This window comes from Heterodontus francisci, chromosome 1, assembly GCF_036365525.1.
Source record: "Heterodontus francisci isolate sHetFra1 chromosome 1, sHetFra1.hap1, whole genome shotgun sequence".
NCBI classification, from domain to species: Eukaryota; Metazoa; Chordata; class Chondrichthyes; order Heterodontiformes; family Heterodontidae; genus Heterodontus; species Heterodontus francisci.
The window spans coordinates 168176660-168197987 of NC_090371.1; the positions used below are offsets into that span (position 1 = coordinate 168176660).

General features: G+C 45.2%; 1 protein-coding gene across 1 annotated transcript in view; it reads left to right on the forward strand.

Moving 5' to 3' along the window:
* Window positions 1–21328, forward strand: part of LOC137369605 (collagen alpha-1(XXV) chain-like) — a 164022-nt gene that overhangs the window by 103276 nt on the left and 39418 nt on the right. Inside the window, exons 14-16 of the mRNA XM_068030959.1 lie at window positions 413–475; window positions 993–1061; window positions 7736–7780. Coding sequence (XP_067887060.1) covers window positions 413–475; window positions 993–1061; window positions 7736–7780 — 177 coding nt within the window. The remainder of the gene's footprint in view (window positions 1–412; window positions 476–992; window positions 1062–7735; window positions 7781–21328) is intronic.

The window sequence follows — 21328 nt, forward strand, 5'->3', positions numbered from 1 at the left end:
AAATGAAGGACATTAAACTCGAGTCTCACATCTTCTGCACTGGGGGGCATTCTGTTTTCAATCTGGGAGTGAATCGCTGCCTTTACATGGAGCGTGCATTGGTGATCAGCTGGATGACCTACTTTTACCCTCATTTTCTGCTGTGCACAACATTGCATCTGGCTTTATGGCTGTTCATGATTGGCTGATATTATAGCACTCGATTCTATTTGAAGTCGTGTAGTTCTTCACCATGCAACCTTCTCATTTAAATCTTGTGCTGCATCTATTTATTGTTTATTACCTGCTTTACTGAAACCTTTAGCCTGTTACCACACAGATGGCTGATTCAGTTAAAATGATTTTTAACAGGCTAAAGGTTCAAGTCTATGTTAAGATTGAGCATATATTAATTTTAATGCTTTTATTTTAGGGTGAACCTGGATTTTGGGGACCTCAAGGAGAACCTGGGTTGCCTGGGTTACCAGGAACAAAGGTGAGATCAATGTAATTGTGTGTGAAAGGCTACAGTCTGAGGATGCTGACGCTGTATTTATTTGGAGACCTAACCCAAAATATGTTTGACCTGTAATATGGAAAAGTTATGCCGCACAATGACGCCATTTCAGGGAGAGAGGAAGGAAAACTCTTTATTTTATGTTTAAAATAGGGATGTGTAAAATTGTGCACAATACAGACTGATTTTGAAGATTAATTCCTTTGTATTTAAATAATGAAACAGGTCAGTTAAGCACTATGTCTGCAACTACATTAAATCTGCCTGATATGCAGAAGTATAGCTCCTTTGTAGAAGAGATGTGTTAAAGAATGAATCATCAGCCACACCGCGCATATTTTAATTGGAAATGCAGGAAAATATGGAGTAAGTTACCAACGGTGAGATCGGTGTGCTAGATGATGGAATTTGCAATGTACGCTGCTGATCTCGCTATTGCAGGGAAACCTGGGCCAACGTACCTGTTAAGCTGTTTGTTCTGTGGTATTTTTAACAGGGAGAAAAAGGAGATGGAGGGCCGCCAGGAAGAGGTGAAATAGGCCTGCCTGGATCTTCCGGCCCAAAGGTCAGCTGAGTCTTTTACCCAGGAGGCTTTTGTTCGTGTTCACACTGGTGGACGTGATGTCTAAAGCAGAAAATGCTGGAAATACTCAGCAGGTCTGGCAGCATCTGTGGAGAGAGAAATAGAGTTAACGTTTCAGATCTGCGGCCTTTCATCATGAGTTCCAATGAAAGGTCACAGACCTGAAAGATTAACTCTGTTTCTCTCTCCACAGATGCTGCCAGACCTGCTGAATGTTTCCAGCATTTTCTGGTTTTATTTCAGATTTCCAGCACCTGCAGCATCTTGCTTTCGTGTGATGTTTAAAGTTCTGAGTTGTTCATTCACACCATATCACACATATTTCCAGGCTCTACCGTTAATTCTACTCAGGAAATGTGCTGTTGGTGTCTGTTCACACTGCTGCATGGGTTGACAGATCTTCATTCTTTCTACTGTTAAACTGAAACAGGAGATCACTGCTGACTGAGGCTCTGATTCTCTGTGGCCAAAAAAACAATACGGTTTGAACAATGCAATGCTGTCAGACTGGAGGAACTTGTTTCCAATTGATTTTTCAGGCCTTCACAATTGATCTGTGCAAATATCTTCGCAATGCTATAGAACTTCGGTGGTTTCAATTCAGGAATAGCTCACCTAGTTTGTGTGTCCACAAGAAGTAGGACATCCTGTTTAGAAATTAAGCACAGAAGGAGTAACTGGTCATTCACCCAAAAGAGTTGTCAACCATTTAATTTGGGAGCAGGTACCCAGAAAGTTGTAACATAAGGACACCAGAGGTCTGTTTTTTCAAAATGAGACCAATCTTGTCCATTTACTGTTTGACGTATTTTGAAGATATTAATTATTAAAGTTCAATTTTTCAATAAACTTACCTAATGGGAAAAGCAAACCTCCTAACTCAGGCAATGATCTCATCCGCTGGCCTGTTCCTTTCCTGTATGGACTCCACTAAAGGTGTCATCCTATTACCCAGTCTTGCTGTACTTTATGCCTTGAACCACTGTCATCCACTTTTATTTTTATTCAAGGGATGTGGGCGTTGCTGGCTAGGCAGCTTTTATTGCCCATCCCTAAATCCCTTGAGAAGGTTGTGGTGAGCCATCTTCTTGAACCTCTGCAGTCTGTGTGATGAAGGTACACCCACAGTGTGTTTGTGGAGGGACGTCCAGGGTTTTGGCCCAGTGACATTGAGGGAACAGCAATATATTTCCAAGTCAGGATGGTGTGTGACTTGGAGGGGAACTTGCAGGTGGTGGTGTTCCCATATATCTGCTGCCCTTGTCCTTCTTAATTGGTGGTTTGGAAGGTGCTATTGCAAGAGCCTTGGTGAGTTTCTGCAGTGCATCTTGTAAATGGTACACACTGTAGCCATGGTGCGCTGGTTGTCAGGGAAGTGAATGTTTAAAATAGTGGACAGGGTGCCAATCAAGCGGGCTGCTTTGTTCTGGCCAGCATCAAACTTCTTTAGTGTTGTTGGAGCTGCACTCATCCAAGCAAGTGGAGAATATTCCATCACACTCCTGACTTGTGCCTTGCAGATGGTGAAAATGCTTTGGGAAGTCAGGAAGTGAGTTACTCATTGCAGAATTCCCAGTCTCTGATCTGCTCTTGTAGCCATGGTATTTATATGGCTGGTCCAGTTAAGTTTTTTGTCAATGGTGACCGCCCCCCCGCCCCCGCCCCGAGGTTGTTGGTGGTGGGGCATTCAATGATGGTATTGCTATTAAATGTCAAGAGCAAGTGGTTACACTTTCTCTCATTGGAGATGGTAATTGCCTGACATTTGTTGTTCTTCTTAGAGAAGAAATAGTTGAAAGGAAATTTAATGGGCGTGTTCAAAATTTTGAGGCGCCTAGACAGAGTAGATAGAGAGAAACTGTTCCCATTGGTGGAAGGGTTAAGAACCAGAGGACACCGATGTAAGGTGAATGCCAAAGAATCAAAGGCGACATGAGGAAAAACCTTTTTATGCAGCGAGTGGTTACGATTTGGAATGAACTGCCTGAGATGGTAGTGGAGGCAGATTCAATCTTGGCTTCCAAAAGTGAATTGGATAAGCATCTGAAGGGGGAAAAAATTGAAGTCCTATGGGAAAGGGCGGGGGAGTGGGATTATTTGAATTGCTCTTGCAGCGAGCCGGGATGGGCTCAATGGGTTGAATGGCCTCCTTCTGTACTGTAACCATTCTATGATTCTATGATTGTGTGCCCCAGATGTTATTTGCAACTTCACAGCCAAGCCTGAATGTCGTGCAGGTCTTACTGCATGTGGGCATTAACTGCTTCAGTTTCTGAGGAGTTACGAATGAAACTAAGCACAGTGTAATCATCAGCGAACATCCCCACTTCTGACCTGATTGGAGGGAAGGTCATTAATGAAGCAGTTGAAGATCTTTGGGCCTAGGACACTATCACTCCTGCAGCGAAGCCCTGGGCCTGAGATGATTGGCCTCAAAAACCACAACCATCTTTCTTTGTGCTAGGTATGACTGCAGCCAGTGGAGAGTTTTCTTCCTGATTCCTATTGACTTCAATTTTTCTAGGGCTCCTCGATGCCACATTTGGTCAAATGCTGCTGTGATGTCAAGGGAAGTCACTCTCACCTCACCTCTAAAATCAGTTCTTTTCATGTTTGGAACAAGGCTGTAATGAGGTGGGGCCAAGTGGTCTTGGCAGAATCCAAACTGAGCATCGGTGAGCAGGTTATTGCTGAGTAAGTGCCGTTTGATAGCACTGCCGATGACACTGTTCATCACTTTGCTGATGATTGAGAGTAGACTGATGGGGCAATAATTGGCCAGATTGGATCTGTTCTGCTTTTTCTGGACAGGACATATCTGGGCAATTTTCCACATAGTCACGCAGATGCCAGTATTGCAGCTGTACTGGAACAGCAACACTAGGGGTGCGGCTAGTTCTGAACCACAAGTCTTCAGTGCTACAGCGGAATGTTGACAGGGCCCATAGCCTTTTTTGTATCCAGCACACTCAACCATTTCTTGATATCACCTGGAGCAAATCAAACTGGCTGAAAACCAGCTTCTGTGATGGTTAAGGGCCAATGCTCCCTCTAAGGTCTGTGGCCATGCAGCAACCCAAATATTCTCACACAGGCTACGCATAAATTGGCCCCTTTAAGTTACTGCGCATGCACAACCGCGCAAAAATATGTAAAGGGCGCGCATCCTTAAGAGAATCAGCTGCTCACTATAAAAAGAATTAGAGGGTGCATTGGCGAGGATCTCAGGAGACAGCCAAGATGAATTGAGCATTTCTGGCTGAAGATGATTATAAGCCCTTCAGCCGTGTCTTTTGCACTGATGTGCTGGACTCCACCATCATTGAGGATGGGGATGTACATTGAGCCTCATCCTCCAATTAGTTGTTTCATTGTCCACCACCATTCATGACTGGATGTGGCAGGACTGCAGAGCTTTGATCTGATCCATTGGTTGTGGGATTGCTTATCTCTATCTTTAGCATGCTGTTTCTGCAGTTAGCACACATATAGTCCTGTGTTATAGCTTCACCAAGTTGGCATCTTGTTTTTAGGTATGCCTGGTGCTGCCCCTCATCTGCTCTCATACACTAGTCCAATGATGACCATGAAACCATCGTCAATTGTTGTAAAAAACCATCTGGTTCACTAATGTCTTTCAGAGAAGGAAATCTGCCTTCCTTACCTGGTATGGCCTACATGTGACTCCAGACCCATAGCAAATGTAGTTGACTTTTAACTGCCCTCCGAAATGCCCTAACAAGCCAATCAGTTCAAGGGCAATTTGAGATGGGCAATAAATGCTGGCCTTGCCAACAACGTCCTCATCCCATGAAAGAATTTTTAAAAAACACTCCCCTGGCTTGATAGTAATGGTAGAGTAAGGGATTTTCCAGGCCATGAGGTTACAGATTGTGATTGAATACAATTCTGCTGCTGCTGATAACCCACAGTGTCTCCTGGATGCCTAGTTTTGAGCTGCTAGCTCTGTTCTGAAGCAAGTGGAGGGCGGGGGGGTGGGAGTGGTGGAGGAGTTCCAGCTGTACCTCATTTTAACCCCGGGATGGGGAGGACTGGCTGTACTTTACTATCTACCCTATCTGTTCCCCTTAATATCTTGAAAACTTCAATCAAATCACCCCTTAACCTTCTAAATTCCAGGAAATACAATCCCGAGTTTGTGTAATCTCGCATTGTAATTTAACCCTTGGAGTCCAGGTATCTTTCTGGTAAACTTAGACTGCACTCCCTCCAAGGCCAATATATCCTTCCTAAGGTGCACTGCCCAGAACTGCTCACAGTACTCCAGGTGTGCTCTAACCAGGGCTTTGTGTAGCTGAAGCATGACTTCTACTCCCATGTATTCTATTCCTCTAGATACAAAGATCAGCATTCCATTAGCCTTTTTGATTATTTTCAGGAGCTGTTCGTGCCATTTTAATGGTCTGAGTACCTGGACCCCCAAGTCTCTTTGGACCTCCACTGTTTCTAGCTTTTCACCATTTAGAAAACACACACACCATCCTGACTTGGAACTATATCGCCGTTCCTTCACTGTCGCTGGGTCAAAATCCTGGAACTCCCTTCCTAACAGCACTGTGGGTATATCTACCCCAAATGGACTTCAGCGGTTCAAGAAGGCAGCTTACCACCACCTTCTCAAGGGCAATTAGGGATGGGAAATAAATGCTGGCCTGGCCAGTGACGCCCACATCCCATGAATGAATTAAAAAAAAGAAAATGCCCTATTCTATCATTTTTAGGTCCAAAATGGATGATCTCACATTTGCCTAATGCAAAATCCAGTTGCAAAATTTTGCACTTCCCCTTCCTCATATTACAATGAGGGACAGCCAGTCCTCAGCTGTAACCCCAATGGGAAGGCCCCTAAAGATAGGACCAGCCGTACCCCACTGTAACCTGGGGAGGGGGGACCAACCGTACCCCACTGTAACCTAGAGAGAGGAGACTGCCGTACCCCACTGTAACCTGGGGAGGGGGGACCAGCTGTACCCCACTGTAACCTAGAGAGAGGAGACCTGCTGTAGCCCACTGTAACCTGGGGAGGGGGGACCAGCTGTACCCCACTGTAACCTAGAGAGAGGAGACTGCTGTACCCCACTGTAACCTGGGGAGGGGAGACCAGCTGTACCCCACTGTAACCTAGAGAGAGGGGACCGGTTGTACCCCACTGTAACCTGGGGAGAGGGGACAGTCTGTACCCCACTGTAACCTAGAGAGAGGGGACAGGCTGTACTCCACTGTAACCTGGAGAGAGGGGACAGGCTGTACCCCACTGTAACCTGGGGAGAGGGGACAGTCTGTACCCCACTGTAACCTAGAGAGAGGGGACAGTCTGTACCCCACTGTAACCTAGAGAGAGGGGACAGTCTGTACCCCACTGTAACCTAGAGAGAGGGGACAGGCTGTACTCCACTGTAACCTGGGAGAGGGAACTGGCTGTACCCCACTGTAACATGGGGAGAGGTGACCAGCTTTACCCCACTGTAACCTGGAGAAAAGGGATGGCTGTACCCCACTGTAACCTGGGGAGCGGAGACCAGATGTATCCCACTGTAACCTAGAGAGAGGGGACCGGTTGTACCCCACTGTAACCTGGGGAGAGGGGACCGGCTGTACCCCTCTGTAATCTGGGGAGAAGGGACCGGCTGTACCTCACTGTAACCTGGGGAGAAGAGACCAGCTGCACCTCACTGTAACCTGGGGAGAAGGGACCGGCTGTACCTCACTGTAACCTGGGGAGAAGGGACCAGCTGTACCTCACTGTAACCTGGGGAGAGGGGACCGGCTGTACCTCACTGTAACCTGGGGAGAAGGGACCGGCTGTACCTCACTGTAACCTGGGGAGAAGGGACCAGCTGTACCTCACTGTAACCTGGGGAGAAGGGACCAGCTGTACCTCACTGTAACCTGGGGAGAAGGGACCAGCCGTACCTCACTGTAAGCTGGGGAGAAGGGACCAGCTGTACCTCACTGTAACCTGGGGAGAAGGGACCGGCTGTACCTCACTGTAACCTGGGGAGAAGGGACCAGCTGTACCTCACTGTAAGCTGGGGAGAGGGGACCGGCTGTACCTCACTGTAACCCCGAGAGGAAGGACTGACTGTATCTTGCTGTATTCCTGGTATGGTGGGTGGGGAGTGGGGGTGGTGCTTGTGGTGTTGGGTGTGGGTGTGGGTGAGGGGTCTCCAACTGTATCTCACTGTAACTCCAGGGACAGGGGGAGGGACTGACCAGCAGAATAATAACAGTACTACTCTACATGATTGTTTTTCCTTCAGTCGTATTAGATAGATTTATAACTTTTAAACTGTTGGTCGAAGAATAAGGACAGAAGAATCCCGCCTATTTTTAATTTATCTGTCGTATTACCAAATTCACTGCAACAACATCAGTTAAACGAAAACCAATCCTCCAAACAGAAATCAAAAGGGGACAGCTGTCACTCCATGTTAATTAAATCCACTCATTTTAATGCGTAGAGTCCATCTGCAAAGATTGACTGCCATTTAAATATAGCATTGATATTAAAGTACCATTAACCATGCTTCTTAACAGTGTTCACAAGATGATTGATTTATTGTTTCCTCTTTATCTTCCTCTCCTGACCCCCTTCTGCTGCTTTTCCCTGTCTGTTACTGTGTGACCTGGAACAGGGCGAGCCAGGTGAACTTGGGATGCCCGGCCGCTATGGAGTAAAGGTCAGTGCTGTGGATTACTTCAATGCTTGTGGTTCAGTTTTTATTGCTCGACAATTGGGAGTGACTTCAAAGACTTTATGGGGGTGAAACTGGTCCTGAGCTGTTAAGCGTAAAGGTGGTTAGATTTATCCAGAACACAAAGCTACATTTTTAGAACCTGTTTTAAGAACAGCAAAATGCCTTTAGGCCCACAAGTCCATCCATTTTTGATACATCAAATCCCTTCTCATTGTACCCCTCAATCCCTCTGTCTCCTCTTAAAGCTATTCATTCCCTCCACATCAATGGCCTTCCTTAGTAAATTATTCCACAACTCTATTACCCTGCTGAGTGAAAATATTTTGTTTTACTGCCCTCCTAATTCTGGTACTTTGCCAAAGAACACTATGTCCTATAGGCAGGCCTTGGTACTCTGGTGCCCATACAGCTGCCTGCCAATTTATACTGATAGATTTGTAACCAAAGTGCCTGCTGCCCCTCCTCCCTGCCCTCCTCGCTCTATATGTTGCTTACCCCTACAATTTCCAATATTGCTTAGATTTATTTTTAAATGAGAAATTTCATGATATGCTTTTTAAATGAGGAGTGATGAGCTCAGAATTCTGCACATCAGTAGATAAACATTAATAGATTCACATCCTGTGAGACCTGGAACAGGGAGAGGTTTTCATCCTGTGTGTATATATATCTATATCTTATGGGAATGTCCATTCAACAACCGACTTGCAACAGAATGGTTGTACTACACAGGTTACACTAATACAAAGCCTTTTTGGCTTCATGCCATCACAAATTGTGTGACATAATTCAGATGTGAAGCATCTTTAGGCAACAGATGCAATATCATCTCAAGTTTAATACCACCTCAGCTTCATGCTCAATGCGACAAACCCACAACCAACACAATGCAAAGCATCAAAAAGTACTCATATAGTCCATTGGATTAGTGCAGTATTTTTCACTTTCATTTTTCATATTTTTAATTCTTTCACGGGAAGTGGGCGTTGCTGGCTAGGCCAGCATTTATTGCCCATCCCTAATTGCCCTTGAGAAGGTGGTGGTGAGCTGCCTTCTTGAACTGCTGCAGTCCATGTGGGGTAGGTACACCCACAGTGCTGTTAGGAAGGGAGTTCCAAGGTTTTGACCCAACGCCAGTGAAGGCGATATATTTCCAAGTCAGTATGGTGTGTGGCTTGGAGGGGAACTTAGTGGTCCCATATATCTGCTGCCCTTGTCCTTCTAGGTAGTAGAGATTGCAGGTTTGGAAGGTGCTGTCAAAGGAGCCTTGATGAGTTTCTGCAGTGCATCTTGTAGATGGTACACACTGCGCCACTGGTCGAAGGAGTGAATGTTCAAGGTGGTGGATGGGGTGCCAATCAAGCAGACTGCTTTATCCTGGTGTCGAGCGTCTTGAGTGTTGTTGGAGCAGCATCCATCCAGGCAAGTGGAGAGTATTCCATCGCACAAGAACACAAGACCACAAAAGGTTTTCATCCTGTGTGTATCACACTCCTGACTTGTGCCTTGTAAATGGTGGACAGGCTTTGGGGAGTCAGGAGGTGAGTTACTCGCCACAGGATTTCCAGCCTCTGGCCTGCTCTTGTAGCCATAGTATTTATGTGGCTGGTTCAGTTCAGTTTCTGGTCAATGGTAACCCCCAGGATGTTGATGGTGAGGGATTCAGAGATGGTAATGAAATTGAATGTCAAGGGGAAATAGTTGGATTCTCTCTTGTTGGAGATGGTTAACGCCTAGCACTTGTGTGGCACGAATGTTACTTGCCACTTATCAGCCCAACCCTGAATGTTGTCCAGGTCTTGCTGCATATTGACATGGACTGCTTCTGTATCTGAGGAGTCGCGAATGTTACTGTTTTCCTGTTCGCAGAAAGCTGACAGCTGAGGCAGTTCTCTTGACAGTTAAACTGAACCAGTATTTCGCTCCCAGTGAACAGAACTCTGTGTGCATGTAAGTACACACATATAGAGTTACTTGTTCCCTAACTACAGAGGTGAAGAAGGAAGGGTAACTCAGGTGCCTCAATCTATGTTGAACCAAGCAGGTACCAGTTTGAAATCAGCTTCAGTAGTATAACAACACTCAACAATGTACTTTAGAAAAACAGGCATTAAAAAGTCTGAGACCGAGGCCCCTATCAGCCGACCACTTAAGCCAGGTGTTATTGCCTGACATCATGGTGTCACTAATGAAGAGGAGAAAACTCCCAGGGCTTTCTTACAATGGCCTGTAGAATCACTTCAGCGTCTTTCTCTGTATGTTTCATTTTGATTATAATGACAATATCAAGGGTTCCAGCTCTCATATTTGATCAGATTGGGACTTAAATTCCCAAGGATTCCATGTGTCTGAAGCCATGGCCAACATTTAAAGCCATTAAAGTACGGGGGCAGGTGTAACCTGGTCAGTAATTAGTCTCACACCTGTTGCAAGCGACATCAGGAGTTCCAGACAGTCTAGACTGACAGCTCCACAGGAAATATTAGGGACCAATTTAATCCACAAAAATATCATAAGGAAATCATCAAGTCCTTTGCCCTGGTTATTGGAGTCTGTGTTGAGCTCAAAGAAGACCAGGTCTTTCACACCTCGTCACTGCAGTTCCTGTGTGGATGCATTGAGAGTCGCTTTAAGAAGAGGTTTGTGTGGTGGGAGTGTTCTTTCAGTATGAAGTATTCTCCCATCTAAATAATATTAAAGCATGATAAGCCTCCTACCTCATAAGACGTATTCATGCTTTAAATTTATCCCTCTCTGCCGAGTTCTTCGAGTCTCACCTCTCTGGAAGGAGCTGTTTAGCTGAGATGGAGAGGTGGACATCTTTTCTGGTCATACATAACAATCAGGCAGTGTTTAAGGCAAGAATGTTAGTTCCACCCAGGTGCCATGGTGTCCCAGTCAGGAAAACCTCTTCCAAGTCAGACTATAGGAAGGGAGATCTGTGTGAGATCTGCAATGGAGCCACTCACCAACAGTTTCAGAGCTGACATCTGCTCAGCTTCATGCTGAAAGTGGAGGGAAGTGAATATAAAAATATTAAGTACCTCCCAGGAGGGAGAAGATTTTTCAAAAAATTTGTAATATTGTGGTAGGTCTTCAGCTTGCTGATGGGGCATGAAAATGGAATTATGGAACAGCTGCTGGGTATAGAAAACACCCAATTTTCATTAATATTGAATCAATGAAGGGTGCTCATAGAATTATAGAAACTTACAGAAGAGAAAGAGGCTACTCGACCAGTCATGTCTATGCTGTCTCTTCGAAAGAGCAGTCGTGTTTAGTCCCATAACCCCGCTTTTTGTTCATAACCCTGTAAGTTCCTCATCCCCAAGTAACTGTCCAATTCCCTTTTAAAATGATTTATGGGATCAGCTTTCCCCACCTTTTCAGGTAGAGCTTCCATCTTCTTAAGTAGCCTCCTGTGTGGCACTTTGTTGAATGCCTTCTGAAAGTCCATATATATAACATCAACTGTATCACCTTGATCAACCTTCCCTGCTATCTCATCAAAGGATTCAATTAAGTTAGGCACAATTTACCTTTAACAAATTCATGCTTACTCTCCTTGATTAATACATGGCTTTCCAAATGAATGTTTATTTTGTCCCTAATAATGGTTTCCAATAACTTCCCTGCCACTGATGTTTGGCTGACAGACTTGTAGTTTGCTGGTTTATCCTTCTCCCCTTTCTTGAATAGTGGAATAACATTAGCAAACCTCCAGTCTTCTGACAGTACTCCTGTATCCAATGTGGTTTTAAGGATTAGGACCAATGCCTCTTCTATTTTAACCTTTGCTTCTTTCAGCAGCCTAGGATGTATTCTATATGGACCAGGTGACTTACCAACTTTCAGTATTGCTAATCATTTTTGTTCCTCTTCTCCATTTATTACTATCCTATCCATAACTTCCGTCTCCTCTTTCGTATAACTTTCACGTCATCCGCTTCCTTTTGAAGATGGATGCAGAGTACTCATTTAATACTTTAGCCATATTCTCTGCCTCTACATGAAAGTTTACCTTTTGGAATTTAATAGGCCCAACTTTTTCCCTAGCTAACTTTCCAGATTATGGCTTGAAGTTTCCGTTTGGTTGCGTTGGTTTTTTCAATGTCATTCAACCGAAATCGGCATAATTGGTGCAAAAGATCATAGAGTTTTAAGCGCAAGTTTTATTTGCGAATCAAGTGTTCGTAATCATTTTTTGTGCTAATTCAAACATCGCACTAGAAGCGGGCCCTGCCTACAAAACTGGCCACGCCCTCCCTGGTTGAATTAATCAGCTTGGGAATTTCCACTAATTTTGCCTTTTTGCGGGCCTTTGAGGAGGCTGCAAAAGTTAACCTGGTTCTTTTCGGCACAAGGGCATTAACAGGCACGTTTTAAAAGCTTTAAATTTATTTTTAATTTACTAAGGAACTGACTACTATGCCCCAATATAAGTACTGTCATGCTAGGCCCCCGCCTGCCAAGAATGAGGCACATTAATTTTGTCATGAACATTGATTTTAAACTGTTACTGGAGTGAAGAAAGGACTTGTTAAACAGATTAGCCGTGACTGGAAAATACATTTGCACATTAACAGATGGTGATTGGAAGGACAAAGGCCCATTCCCTGACACATTCAGCCCACAATGGACCTTGATCACCAGGTATTGTGTGTAAAAGGGGCATTCTATATGCTTCTGTAATCCAAGACATGGTCAGACCAGTTAGTCACGTGACTAACCTGTTTAGCAACCTGGGTTTTTCTGAATTGTACAAACAGTTTGAACTCAGAAAGAGTGTCTGTTTGCTCCTGGACTGAAGACCTCTCCTGTCTGCTCCCATCTCTTTCTCTCAAGCCTCCGAATCCACTGAAGACATATGAACCCCAAGAGAGAAAAGTCTCCTTCAGTGAACATGGTTTAAGAAGAATACTGGGCCCCAACGAAGAGCAAGATCTACCTACAATCAAGGACTCTACAGTGAGCTCGAAGAACCATAACAAAAACTCTTCAGATATTGCCTCAAACTTTTCCACTTTATTTTTCTTCTGCTCTTTTCTGTCTGTATTTGCATGTGTGTATTGCGTATGCATGCTAGCGTGGGTGTGCCATGTATCCGTAGGCGTTAACCGAATTAAAGTTTAATAAATTTCAACTTTTCTTCTTTAAACCTAAGAAAGCCTGTTTGTTCTGGTTTATTTGCCTTATAATTGGAAAGCGATGAACAAGGATTCACCAAGGGGGAGCTCAAAACACAGTGTATTTAAAATTAAACCCTGTTATGGTAAGGTCAGGTGAAGGCTGAGAGGGAACCCAAGACACCTTTCTCACCTGGTCGTAATACTACCAATTGGTTCTATATATTTTTTAATAGTTATTTTCAGTAATTTAAAATCAGCTTCTTCATGCTGGGTTGACACTGGTTAAAAATGTTTACTTTTTTGTAGTAAATCCATTTTCATCTGTATTTATCAAATTGCACCATTCTTAAATATATCAAGGAATATTATATAAAACAATTTTTTTTAGATTGCATTGGAAAACACTGCCCGATTGCATTTGTTCACGGCAGATGTTGTTTTTGCCCATAGGTAAACGAGTTTGAATGGCAACTTGAGAAAGAAAGCACATTTCAAAATGAGTGCAATTTTGGCTACAACTTGCACCTGTTTCACCAATTGCACCCATTTTCACAGGCTGTCCAATTTAGCCCCCATTGTATTAAACAAAAGGATGAAAGAGACTGAGAGCCACTTCAGGTCAATAAGGACAAGTGTGATTGATGAGTGGGGCTGGTGTGGATTAGAATAAGGATAGCAGAGTTTTGAATGAACTGAAGTTTACAGAGGAGATTGGGATTCCAACCAGGAGAGCAGCGGAATCACCAAGTCTGAAGATAACAAAGGCATGTATGAGGGTTTCAGCCATTGATGGGAGATGGGTAACGTTAGGAGTGAAATCAGGTAGTCTTCCTGATGGAGAGTATATTGGGTCGGAAGCTCAGCTCAGGGTCAAAAAGGATCCAAAATCGTAAACTGTCTGCTCCAGTCAGAGGGATAGGGTCAATGGCAAAGGTACAGAGTTTGTGGTGAGGTCTAAAGACAATGGTTTCTGTCTTGCCATGTTTAACTAGATAATCTAAGATTGGATAATGACAAGCATTCTGACAATAGAAGGGGCAGTGGAGGGGTGGAGGGAAGAAGTGGATAGAGCTGGGTGTCATTAGGTTACATGTGGAAATGGAATCCTTGTTTGCAGGTGATGTTGCCAAAGAACAGCATGTCGGTTAGGAAGAGGAGAAGGTCTCCTGAGGTACAGTACTGGATTAGGTAGGGGCAGAGGTGGGCAATGTTATGGAGGGAGAAAAGGCAATCTTTGTGATAAAGAGAGTATGGAGCCAATAGTTCAGCACAGAGTGAAAAATGGCATTGAGATTACAAATGGTCTGGTTCAACCTGAGACAGTGGCCAGGGAGTGGGTGTAGATGTTGATAGAAAGATACAGAGTTTTAATGGAAGCCAAAGATGGTGGCTTTAGTCTTCTCAATGTTTAACTGGAGGAAATTGTAGCTCATTCATGACAGAGAATCAGAGAAACAGTCTGACAGCACAGAGTCAGTGGACATTTCATGTGTTGATGTGAAAAATATCAACATACATGTGGAAATGGAACCTTGTCTATGGAAGAATCGGCAAGGGTCATCATATAGATGTGGAAGAGGAGAGGCTTCAGGATGGATCTTGGGAGCCCTCCTGAGTGTGGGGTTGGGTAAAGAAGCCATTGGTAAAGATGCTGTGATCAAGTTTGGATAGATGAGTGTGGATCCAAGTGAAGGAGGTAACACCAAGCTGGATAACAGGCCAGGATGTAGGAGGATAGTGTGTGTCAAAGAAAACAGAGACGTCAAGGAGGACGAGGAAGAATAATGAACCATGCTTACAACCACAGTGAATGTGACTCATGACTTTGGCTGGGGCCATTTCAATGCTGTGGGATAGGTGGAAACCTGATTGGAGGGATTTAGACACGGAGTTGCAGGAGAGATGGACACAAATCTGGAAGACAGCAACATGGTAAGGACCTCTGAGAGGAAAGATAACTTAATGATGGGGCAGTAAATTCATCGACAGAAGGTTGGTTTTTGAGGTGGGGGGTCATGATAGCAGATTTAAAAGGACTGGGACAGTACCTCTGGGGAATGTGCCATTTACAGCATCAGTTAGCATGTGGGCCAGGAAGGGTTGTCAAGTGGTCAGCAGTTTAATGGAAATGGGTGATCAGGGGAGCAGGAGGTCAATGAGATGAACTTGGAAAAGACATGGGACAAAATGGGAACAAATCTAAACAGAGGCAGGAGTTCAAAGCTAGGGTAGTGGGGAGTGGCTGGAGGGAGTATTGTCTTAATGGGCAAAGGGAATGGGGGAAGTAAGCAACAGAGGCAGCTGAACAGACAATCTCTATTGGTGTCCTCTGATCCCCTATTACATCATGCAAATACTTTTTGAATGGTTCCCCTATTCAGAAAACCATTGCAGCAGAACAAGTGCCTTACTCAGTCCAGTTTGTTCAAATACCCCTCATGTTCAACGAATTTACTAGCATCATTGTGCACGTGGACAGGTAGAAGTCATTATCCTAAACTATCTGGCTGTTTCAGGTAAAAAAGGAGGTACTTGACAGGGGCTGAAGTAAAGCTTAAAAAGGGTCAAATGTAAGCCATTGTTTATTTAAAAAGATGAAAGATTTTACTCCTTAGGGCTCACTCATCCATCATGCTTACAGTAGACTCTGAAGGAGACAGTTGTTTTTTGCATGTGGTGCACATGTAACTCATCAAAGAAGCACACACTGAAGTTTACTTAACAGCTTCCATTTATGAAGCAAGCTGCGTCCTTTCCTCATCTCTGTGCCCCACAACCATTCACACTTTTCTTTCTTACGGAGACATTCTGGCACATGCATGTGGTTTTCCCCCGGTTATATTTTTTGGCAGGGTTTCACTTGTATTAATAGGGTGTCTGCAAACCTCAGTCACAAGCATGTGATGTTTCACAGCTGCCTCAAAAATGGAGCTGGTGGCAAGTCAATAACATATCTGGAGGCTATGAGTCTAATTCTCAAGTGGAGCATTAGGTTGGCTTTTCTTCCACAGCCTCTATTTTCTCTGTTTTTTCTTTCGTCCAGAGCTACCCACTGCCAAAATAATGTCATCCCTATACATTTACAATAAAGAGAGCAAGAAATAGCACCATCAAATGCTGCAAATTGATATTGCAACTTATAAGAACATAAAAATTGCTAAACAAAAAAGCATGAAGGTCCATCTGGTTCGCCTATCCTCTTGGTATTGCATACTAAAACAAGAGTAGAGTTGCTGAAGGGTCATGCCCATCAGTCTCTATCAGTTAGTCTACTACAGACCCAGACATGAGACAAGGACAACCCCCAGTGATAGAAGGTTTCGGGAACCAGAGGTTCAAAGTCACATGTTTCAGACATAATACAGTTACCAAATTTCATGGCTCATATTACACATATACTAACCCAAAATATTATTTTCTGGAAGTAATCTATCTAATCTGCATTTGAATAAATCACTACTTTCTGCTTCCACTGCCTCCCTAGGAAGGCTATCCGAGATTCATCACTCACTCACTGAAATATTGTTTATACAGATTAGTTTTGAATGTACCTTCCTTTAAGCACAGGACATGTCCTATCATTCTATTTTACTGGGCAAAATGAAGCAACTTGTCATAATCAACATTATTTAGTCCATTTCAAATTTTAAAAACAGCAATCACATCACTTCTCAACCTTCTCTGTTCCAGTATAAACAGCTTTGCCACTTTCTAATGATTGAGCAAGGAGTTAATTTTTAAAGAGGACAGTGTTTTTATGAAAACGCATTTGGCTCTTTTGGTTGGAGGAAGTAGAGAATCAGGGAACCACATGTTGGGCTGAGTTTTATTTGGGCGCCACGCCCCACGGCAGTGCCCTTTAAACTCGGCGGGGTGCCCACATTTAAGCGGCTGCCACAGAGCCCCCACGATATTTTGCACGGGGGCTCATTAGCGTCACTGCGCCGAGCTGCCCCTCCCCCCCCCCCCCCATATTATGTGGGGAGAGGCGGGACATCCGGTGCAGTGAGGAACTTTTTGACAGCTGTGCAGCAGGTGCTGAGGCTCTATTTAAAGTGCCCCAGCACCTGCTTCCTGACAGCTGTCAAAGAAATACTTACCGACTGCTGAAGAGTGGGGCTGCTGTCAATCTGGCAGCAAAGCAGAAAGTGCTGGAGAAACTCAGCAGGTCAGGCAGCATCTGTGGAGAGAGAAGCAGAGTTAACTTGACCAAGTTCACAGACCTGAAAGTTAACTCTGCTTCTCTCTCCAGATGCTGCCTGACCTGCTGAGTTACCCCAGCACTTTCTGCTTTGCTGTCACATACTTACCCGGCTGTGTCCCAGTGTCCTATGAAGTTGCAATCCTCTTCTTCCACAAGTGTAACATTCCTTCTTGTAGGCGCACCGCACCTGGGTGAAAAATCTCAATTTTGCACATTCCAGGATGTGAGACTTAAATGTACCATAAAAGGCAAATACACAACAGAAATAAACCATACTGAAGAACATTTACATACTATGGGCTTCTAATCATCTGACTGTGAAAAGCCAAAGACTAATATATATTTGGAATCTGTATTCATTTCGCTGCCAACTGTTATGTGAAAATACATGTAACTGCGATTAAACGACCTTTGTTAAAAAAACAGGAAAATATGTTCATATTCTAGCTGCATTGCCAACTAGAAATATTACACCAATAAATGTGATCAGCTACTGGAGAAAGCAAAGTGTTCGCGAACATGCTTTGATGTGTAATAGTTGAAAAACCATGACAACAGCACAGATTTCCTCACTAGTCCTGCATTGGTTTTCAAACATGTGCAAGACAAACCTTGCAGCCAGAAGTTAGAACAGTTACACGGTGGAGTCACCTTTGCATTTAAAGGACCACACCAAAAGCCGAGGATGGCAAAGGGGTACTCTAGGGTGACCCCACAGTTCTGCTCACTCTCCTCCAGGCTGTACGGGCAAGGCGGGAGGTCCTTTTCAGCAACAATAAGAAGAGGCCCTCCCACCTGAACAAGGCAGTTTGGCTGGAGATGGCAGAGGAGGTGAGTAGCCGTGGGACCATCTGGCGTCAAAGGGTCCAATGCCGGAAGTGGATGAATGAGCACTCCCCCAACCAGCTGGGGCCCTCTAGGCCTCGTGTGCACAGGGTATGAGCACCAAAGTCATCCACAGCCAGAAGGCAATCAGATCAGCAGCCTTCCTCCAGTCAGGCTGCTAGCGCAGAGGTTGCACCGAGAAGGGGCACTCACAAGCATTTACAGAGAACACACTAACACAAATGGGAATGCACAGGTTTCACAGCAATGTAAATAATCATTGCACTAAGTCTTATTCACCAACATGTGTGTCCTGTTTTCCTGTGTGCATGATGTGTGCCATCATGTAGCGCCAATGTCGCATCCCTCGCTCTCTAGGCCCCCCAGGAACGCTAATGTATGCAATCGACTCATTGCCATGTCACCATAACTCAAGAGCCTTTCAACGGATGCAATGACATGGAAATTAGTTCAGTCAGCTGCTGACTCCAATGGTTTACACCGACATGCTGCAGATGTGGACTCTTGCACAGCAGGTGAGCAAGGCTGATGAGTGGCTTGCAGAACTCATCTTGGCTCATATGGAGCAGAGAGCCTTCGTCTGCTAAGGTACTGCCATTCATCCCTAGATCCCTGCTAACCCTGCATGCGGATCCTAGGTGGCATCCATGCACCTTCCTGTTATAGATCCTTATTGTCCTCATAGACTGAGGATGAATATAGTTGACGTCTCTCCTCATTATCCAGGCGTGCCCCCTATTGGGTGCATATTTGTGCAGACCACCACGAGCAGGAAAGAAAGGTCGTGCCATTTTTGGCCTGTTATACAGGACACCACCCTATCTATCCAGGCATTAGGAGCACATTTATAACATGCAGATTGTCTGCTCAATGGCAGATCTTTCAGCTCAGTGGATGGCGATTTTTCTCTCCTCTGCAGTAGTGGTCGGGTCTTTCACTGGTGTCGGGAGCCATGTCTGCAAGAGGTAGCCCTTGTCTCCAAGAAGCCATCCCTCCATCTGAGCCAGTTCAGTGAACAGCAGTGGCAGCTGGGACTGGCGCAAGACCCAGGTGTCATGGCGGCTGCCTGAGAAACGGTCACAGATTTGTCTGAAGCATCTCCGGTGATGAAATACCAGCTTCACCTAGATTGAGAGGATTCCTTTCATTGCAACATCTGCAGGTGGTAGCCTGGCGGGAGGCCTGATGGCCACATGGGTGCAGTCTATGGAGCCTGAGGACTATGGTTCTCCGGCAATGGTGCCGAAACCGATGGCTCTCTGGGCCTGGCTGTGAGGGTTCTTACTGAAACGGACATACTCACTGGCCCTCCGGTGCAGGGCAACGGTGTCCTCTCTCATACAACAGTGTGCTACTGACTGTGTGACCCCCACAAAGGTCTCCGGTGGGTCCCTGAAATGCTGCATAGGCATCAAGCTTAAGAGCCACTGCCACTATGAGGACCGCAGGCATAGGATGTCCACTGAAGCCCATGATCTGCAGGTCATTATCGAGCAGGGCAGTGAGACATGTCACCACCCTCTCTACATGCCTCTGTTCTGACATCCGATGGCAGGTCAAATGGACCCTGTAGATGCACGGCAACCGTAATGGCGAGCTCCCCTTGGGAGCTGCTCACGACTGGGGGCCTCTACGTGGACGGCACCTACCTGTTGATTTTGCCTCCGGCACATACGGATCCTCAGGAGAAGTGGATCACACATTGTAGGATGAGCCAGACCCATTTCCATGTGATAAATGACGTTGTATCCTTCATTAATTCAAAGGTTCCTAACAGGGCAGGGATTGGTGTTGACGGGTACATCAGGTGCTAACATGGATCAACTATGTGGCTTGGCAGTGCATTGTCCATCTTGGCCAACACTGAGAGAGGCACAGCATGACCACATAAAGATTCTACCAGCTGCATCAATTGCCCCCACCATCTTGATAACCTTGACGCTCCTACCGTTTCTGGCACCCTCCCCAAACACAGGGTGACTAGAGTGCCATTGCTCCTTCACACACACAAACAAACGCAAAGTATACACTGTTTACGAAGGGACGGTACACGGTACCTCCCTTCCAGTATGCAGAGTTTGACCCCTGAAAACGAAACTTACCTTCTGTTGCGAAACCTTCTGCCTCTGATGACCCGCCAGCTTTTCTAATTGTGAACAGGATGGCATGTGATGGCCGCTCGTTCAAAGTAAAATCAGGAAGTGTGCAGGAGAGGCGGCGGGCTGCATAATCTGCAGAGGTAAGTACTGTTTTACATATTCTAATTGGGGTGCCACCACAGTGCGGCGGGGAGGCCACACGGAGGTCCCCCTGCCACCAGTAATTTGCGGCGAGCGCTTCTTGACGACGTGGGTCAAGGCGGGCCTCTCCCCGAAGAATCTTACCGGCTCCCGCGCCACGACCTGTGACGTCGAGGGGCCGGTAAAATTCAGTCCGTTGTTTTAATTATGGTGATGTCATGAAAAAGTCATGCAATCACATACTTCAGTGAGATTTATGTCACTGCATCATGATTTTGTTAAAAAAATGTTCAGTAAATGATACTTCACAGAGGCAGGCACTTGAAGACAATTGTATAATGGACTGTATGGGAATTATATCACTTCACTGTCTTTACTGTGGAATACAATGAGGATGATTTTCAACTATTGGGTGCCTTTTTCTTTCTTACCTGAAAAGCAGCTATATTGGTGGGAGAGTGGGGGCAAGAGAGGGCAGTTTGGCTCCCCCATTGAGGTCCAAGGCCCACCAGATGCAATTTTCAGGTGGGCTGTAGATGAGCCAGCTTTGCACCCACCTGAAACAAGCAGGAAGCTGCTTAAATACGCAATTTGGGGCTCTATTCCAGTTGAAGGATCCCAGTTGCACTTTTCAGGTAAAATGAGTGGAGTATGCACCACACATAATCCACTATATGTACCAGGCATTGAATGGCCAAACCAGCAGCCGTTTTGACATTGCGGAAGCTGCTCACAAAACAGCCAAAGAGATTTTAACATTTTATTTTTGAGAAGCAGGAGTCTCCCTCCAGAATCCATAAATAAGCTTCCAGCATGCTGCTGGCTCATGCAACGCACCCGATCCCAGGAATCACCCCCCTGTACCCAACACAGGTCAGACCTGTCAACTAATTTTCCACCCTTTCACAATCAGCATGCTGCAGTCAGGTGACCATTTGGCATCCACAACTCATTGGTAGCAATTCAATGAGGCCTCAAACCTGAACATTGTTCTGGTCTCCCAATGCCGACTGTGGGCAGGCAGCACAGTCACTTTGCTGATACCATGCCATTCCACCCCCAATGTACGCAGATTGTTCAAAAGTATTTAGGGCGGCGCAGTGGTTAGCAC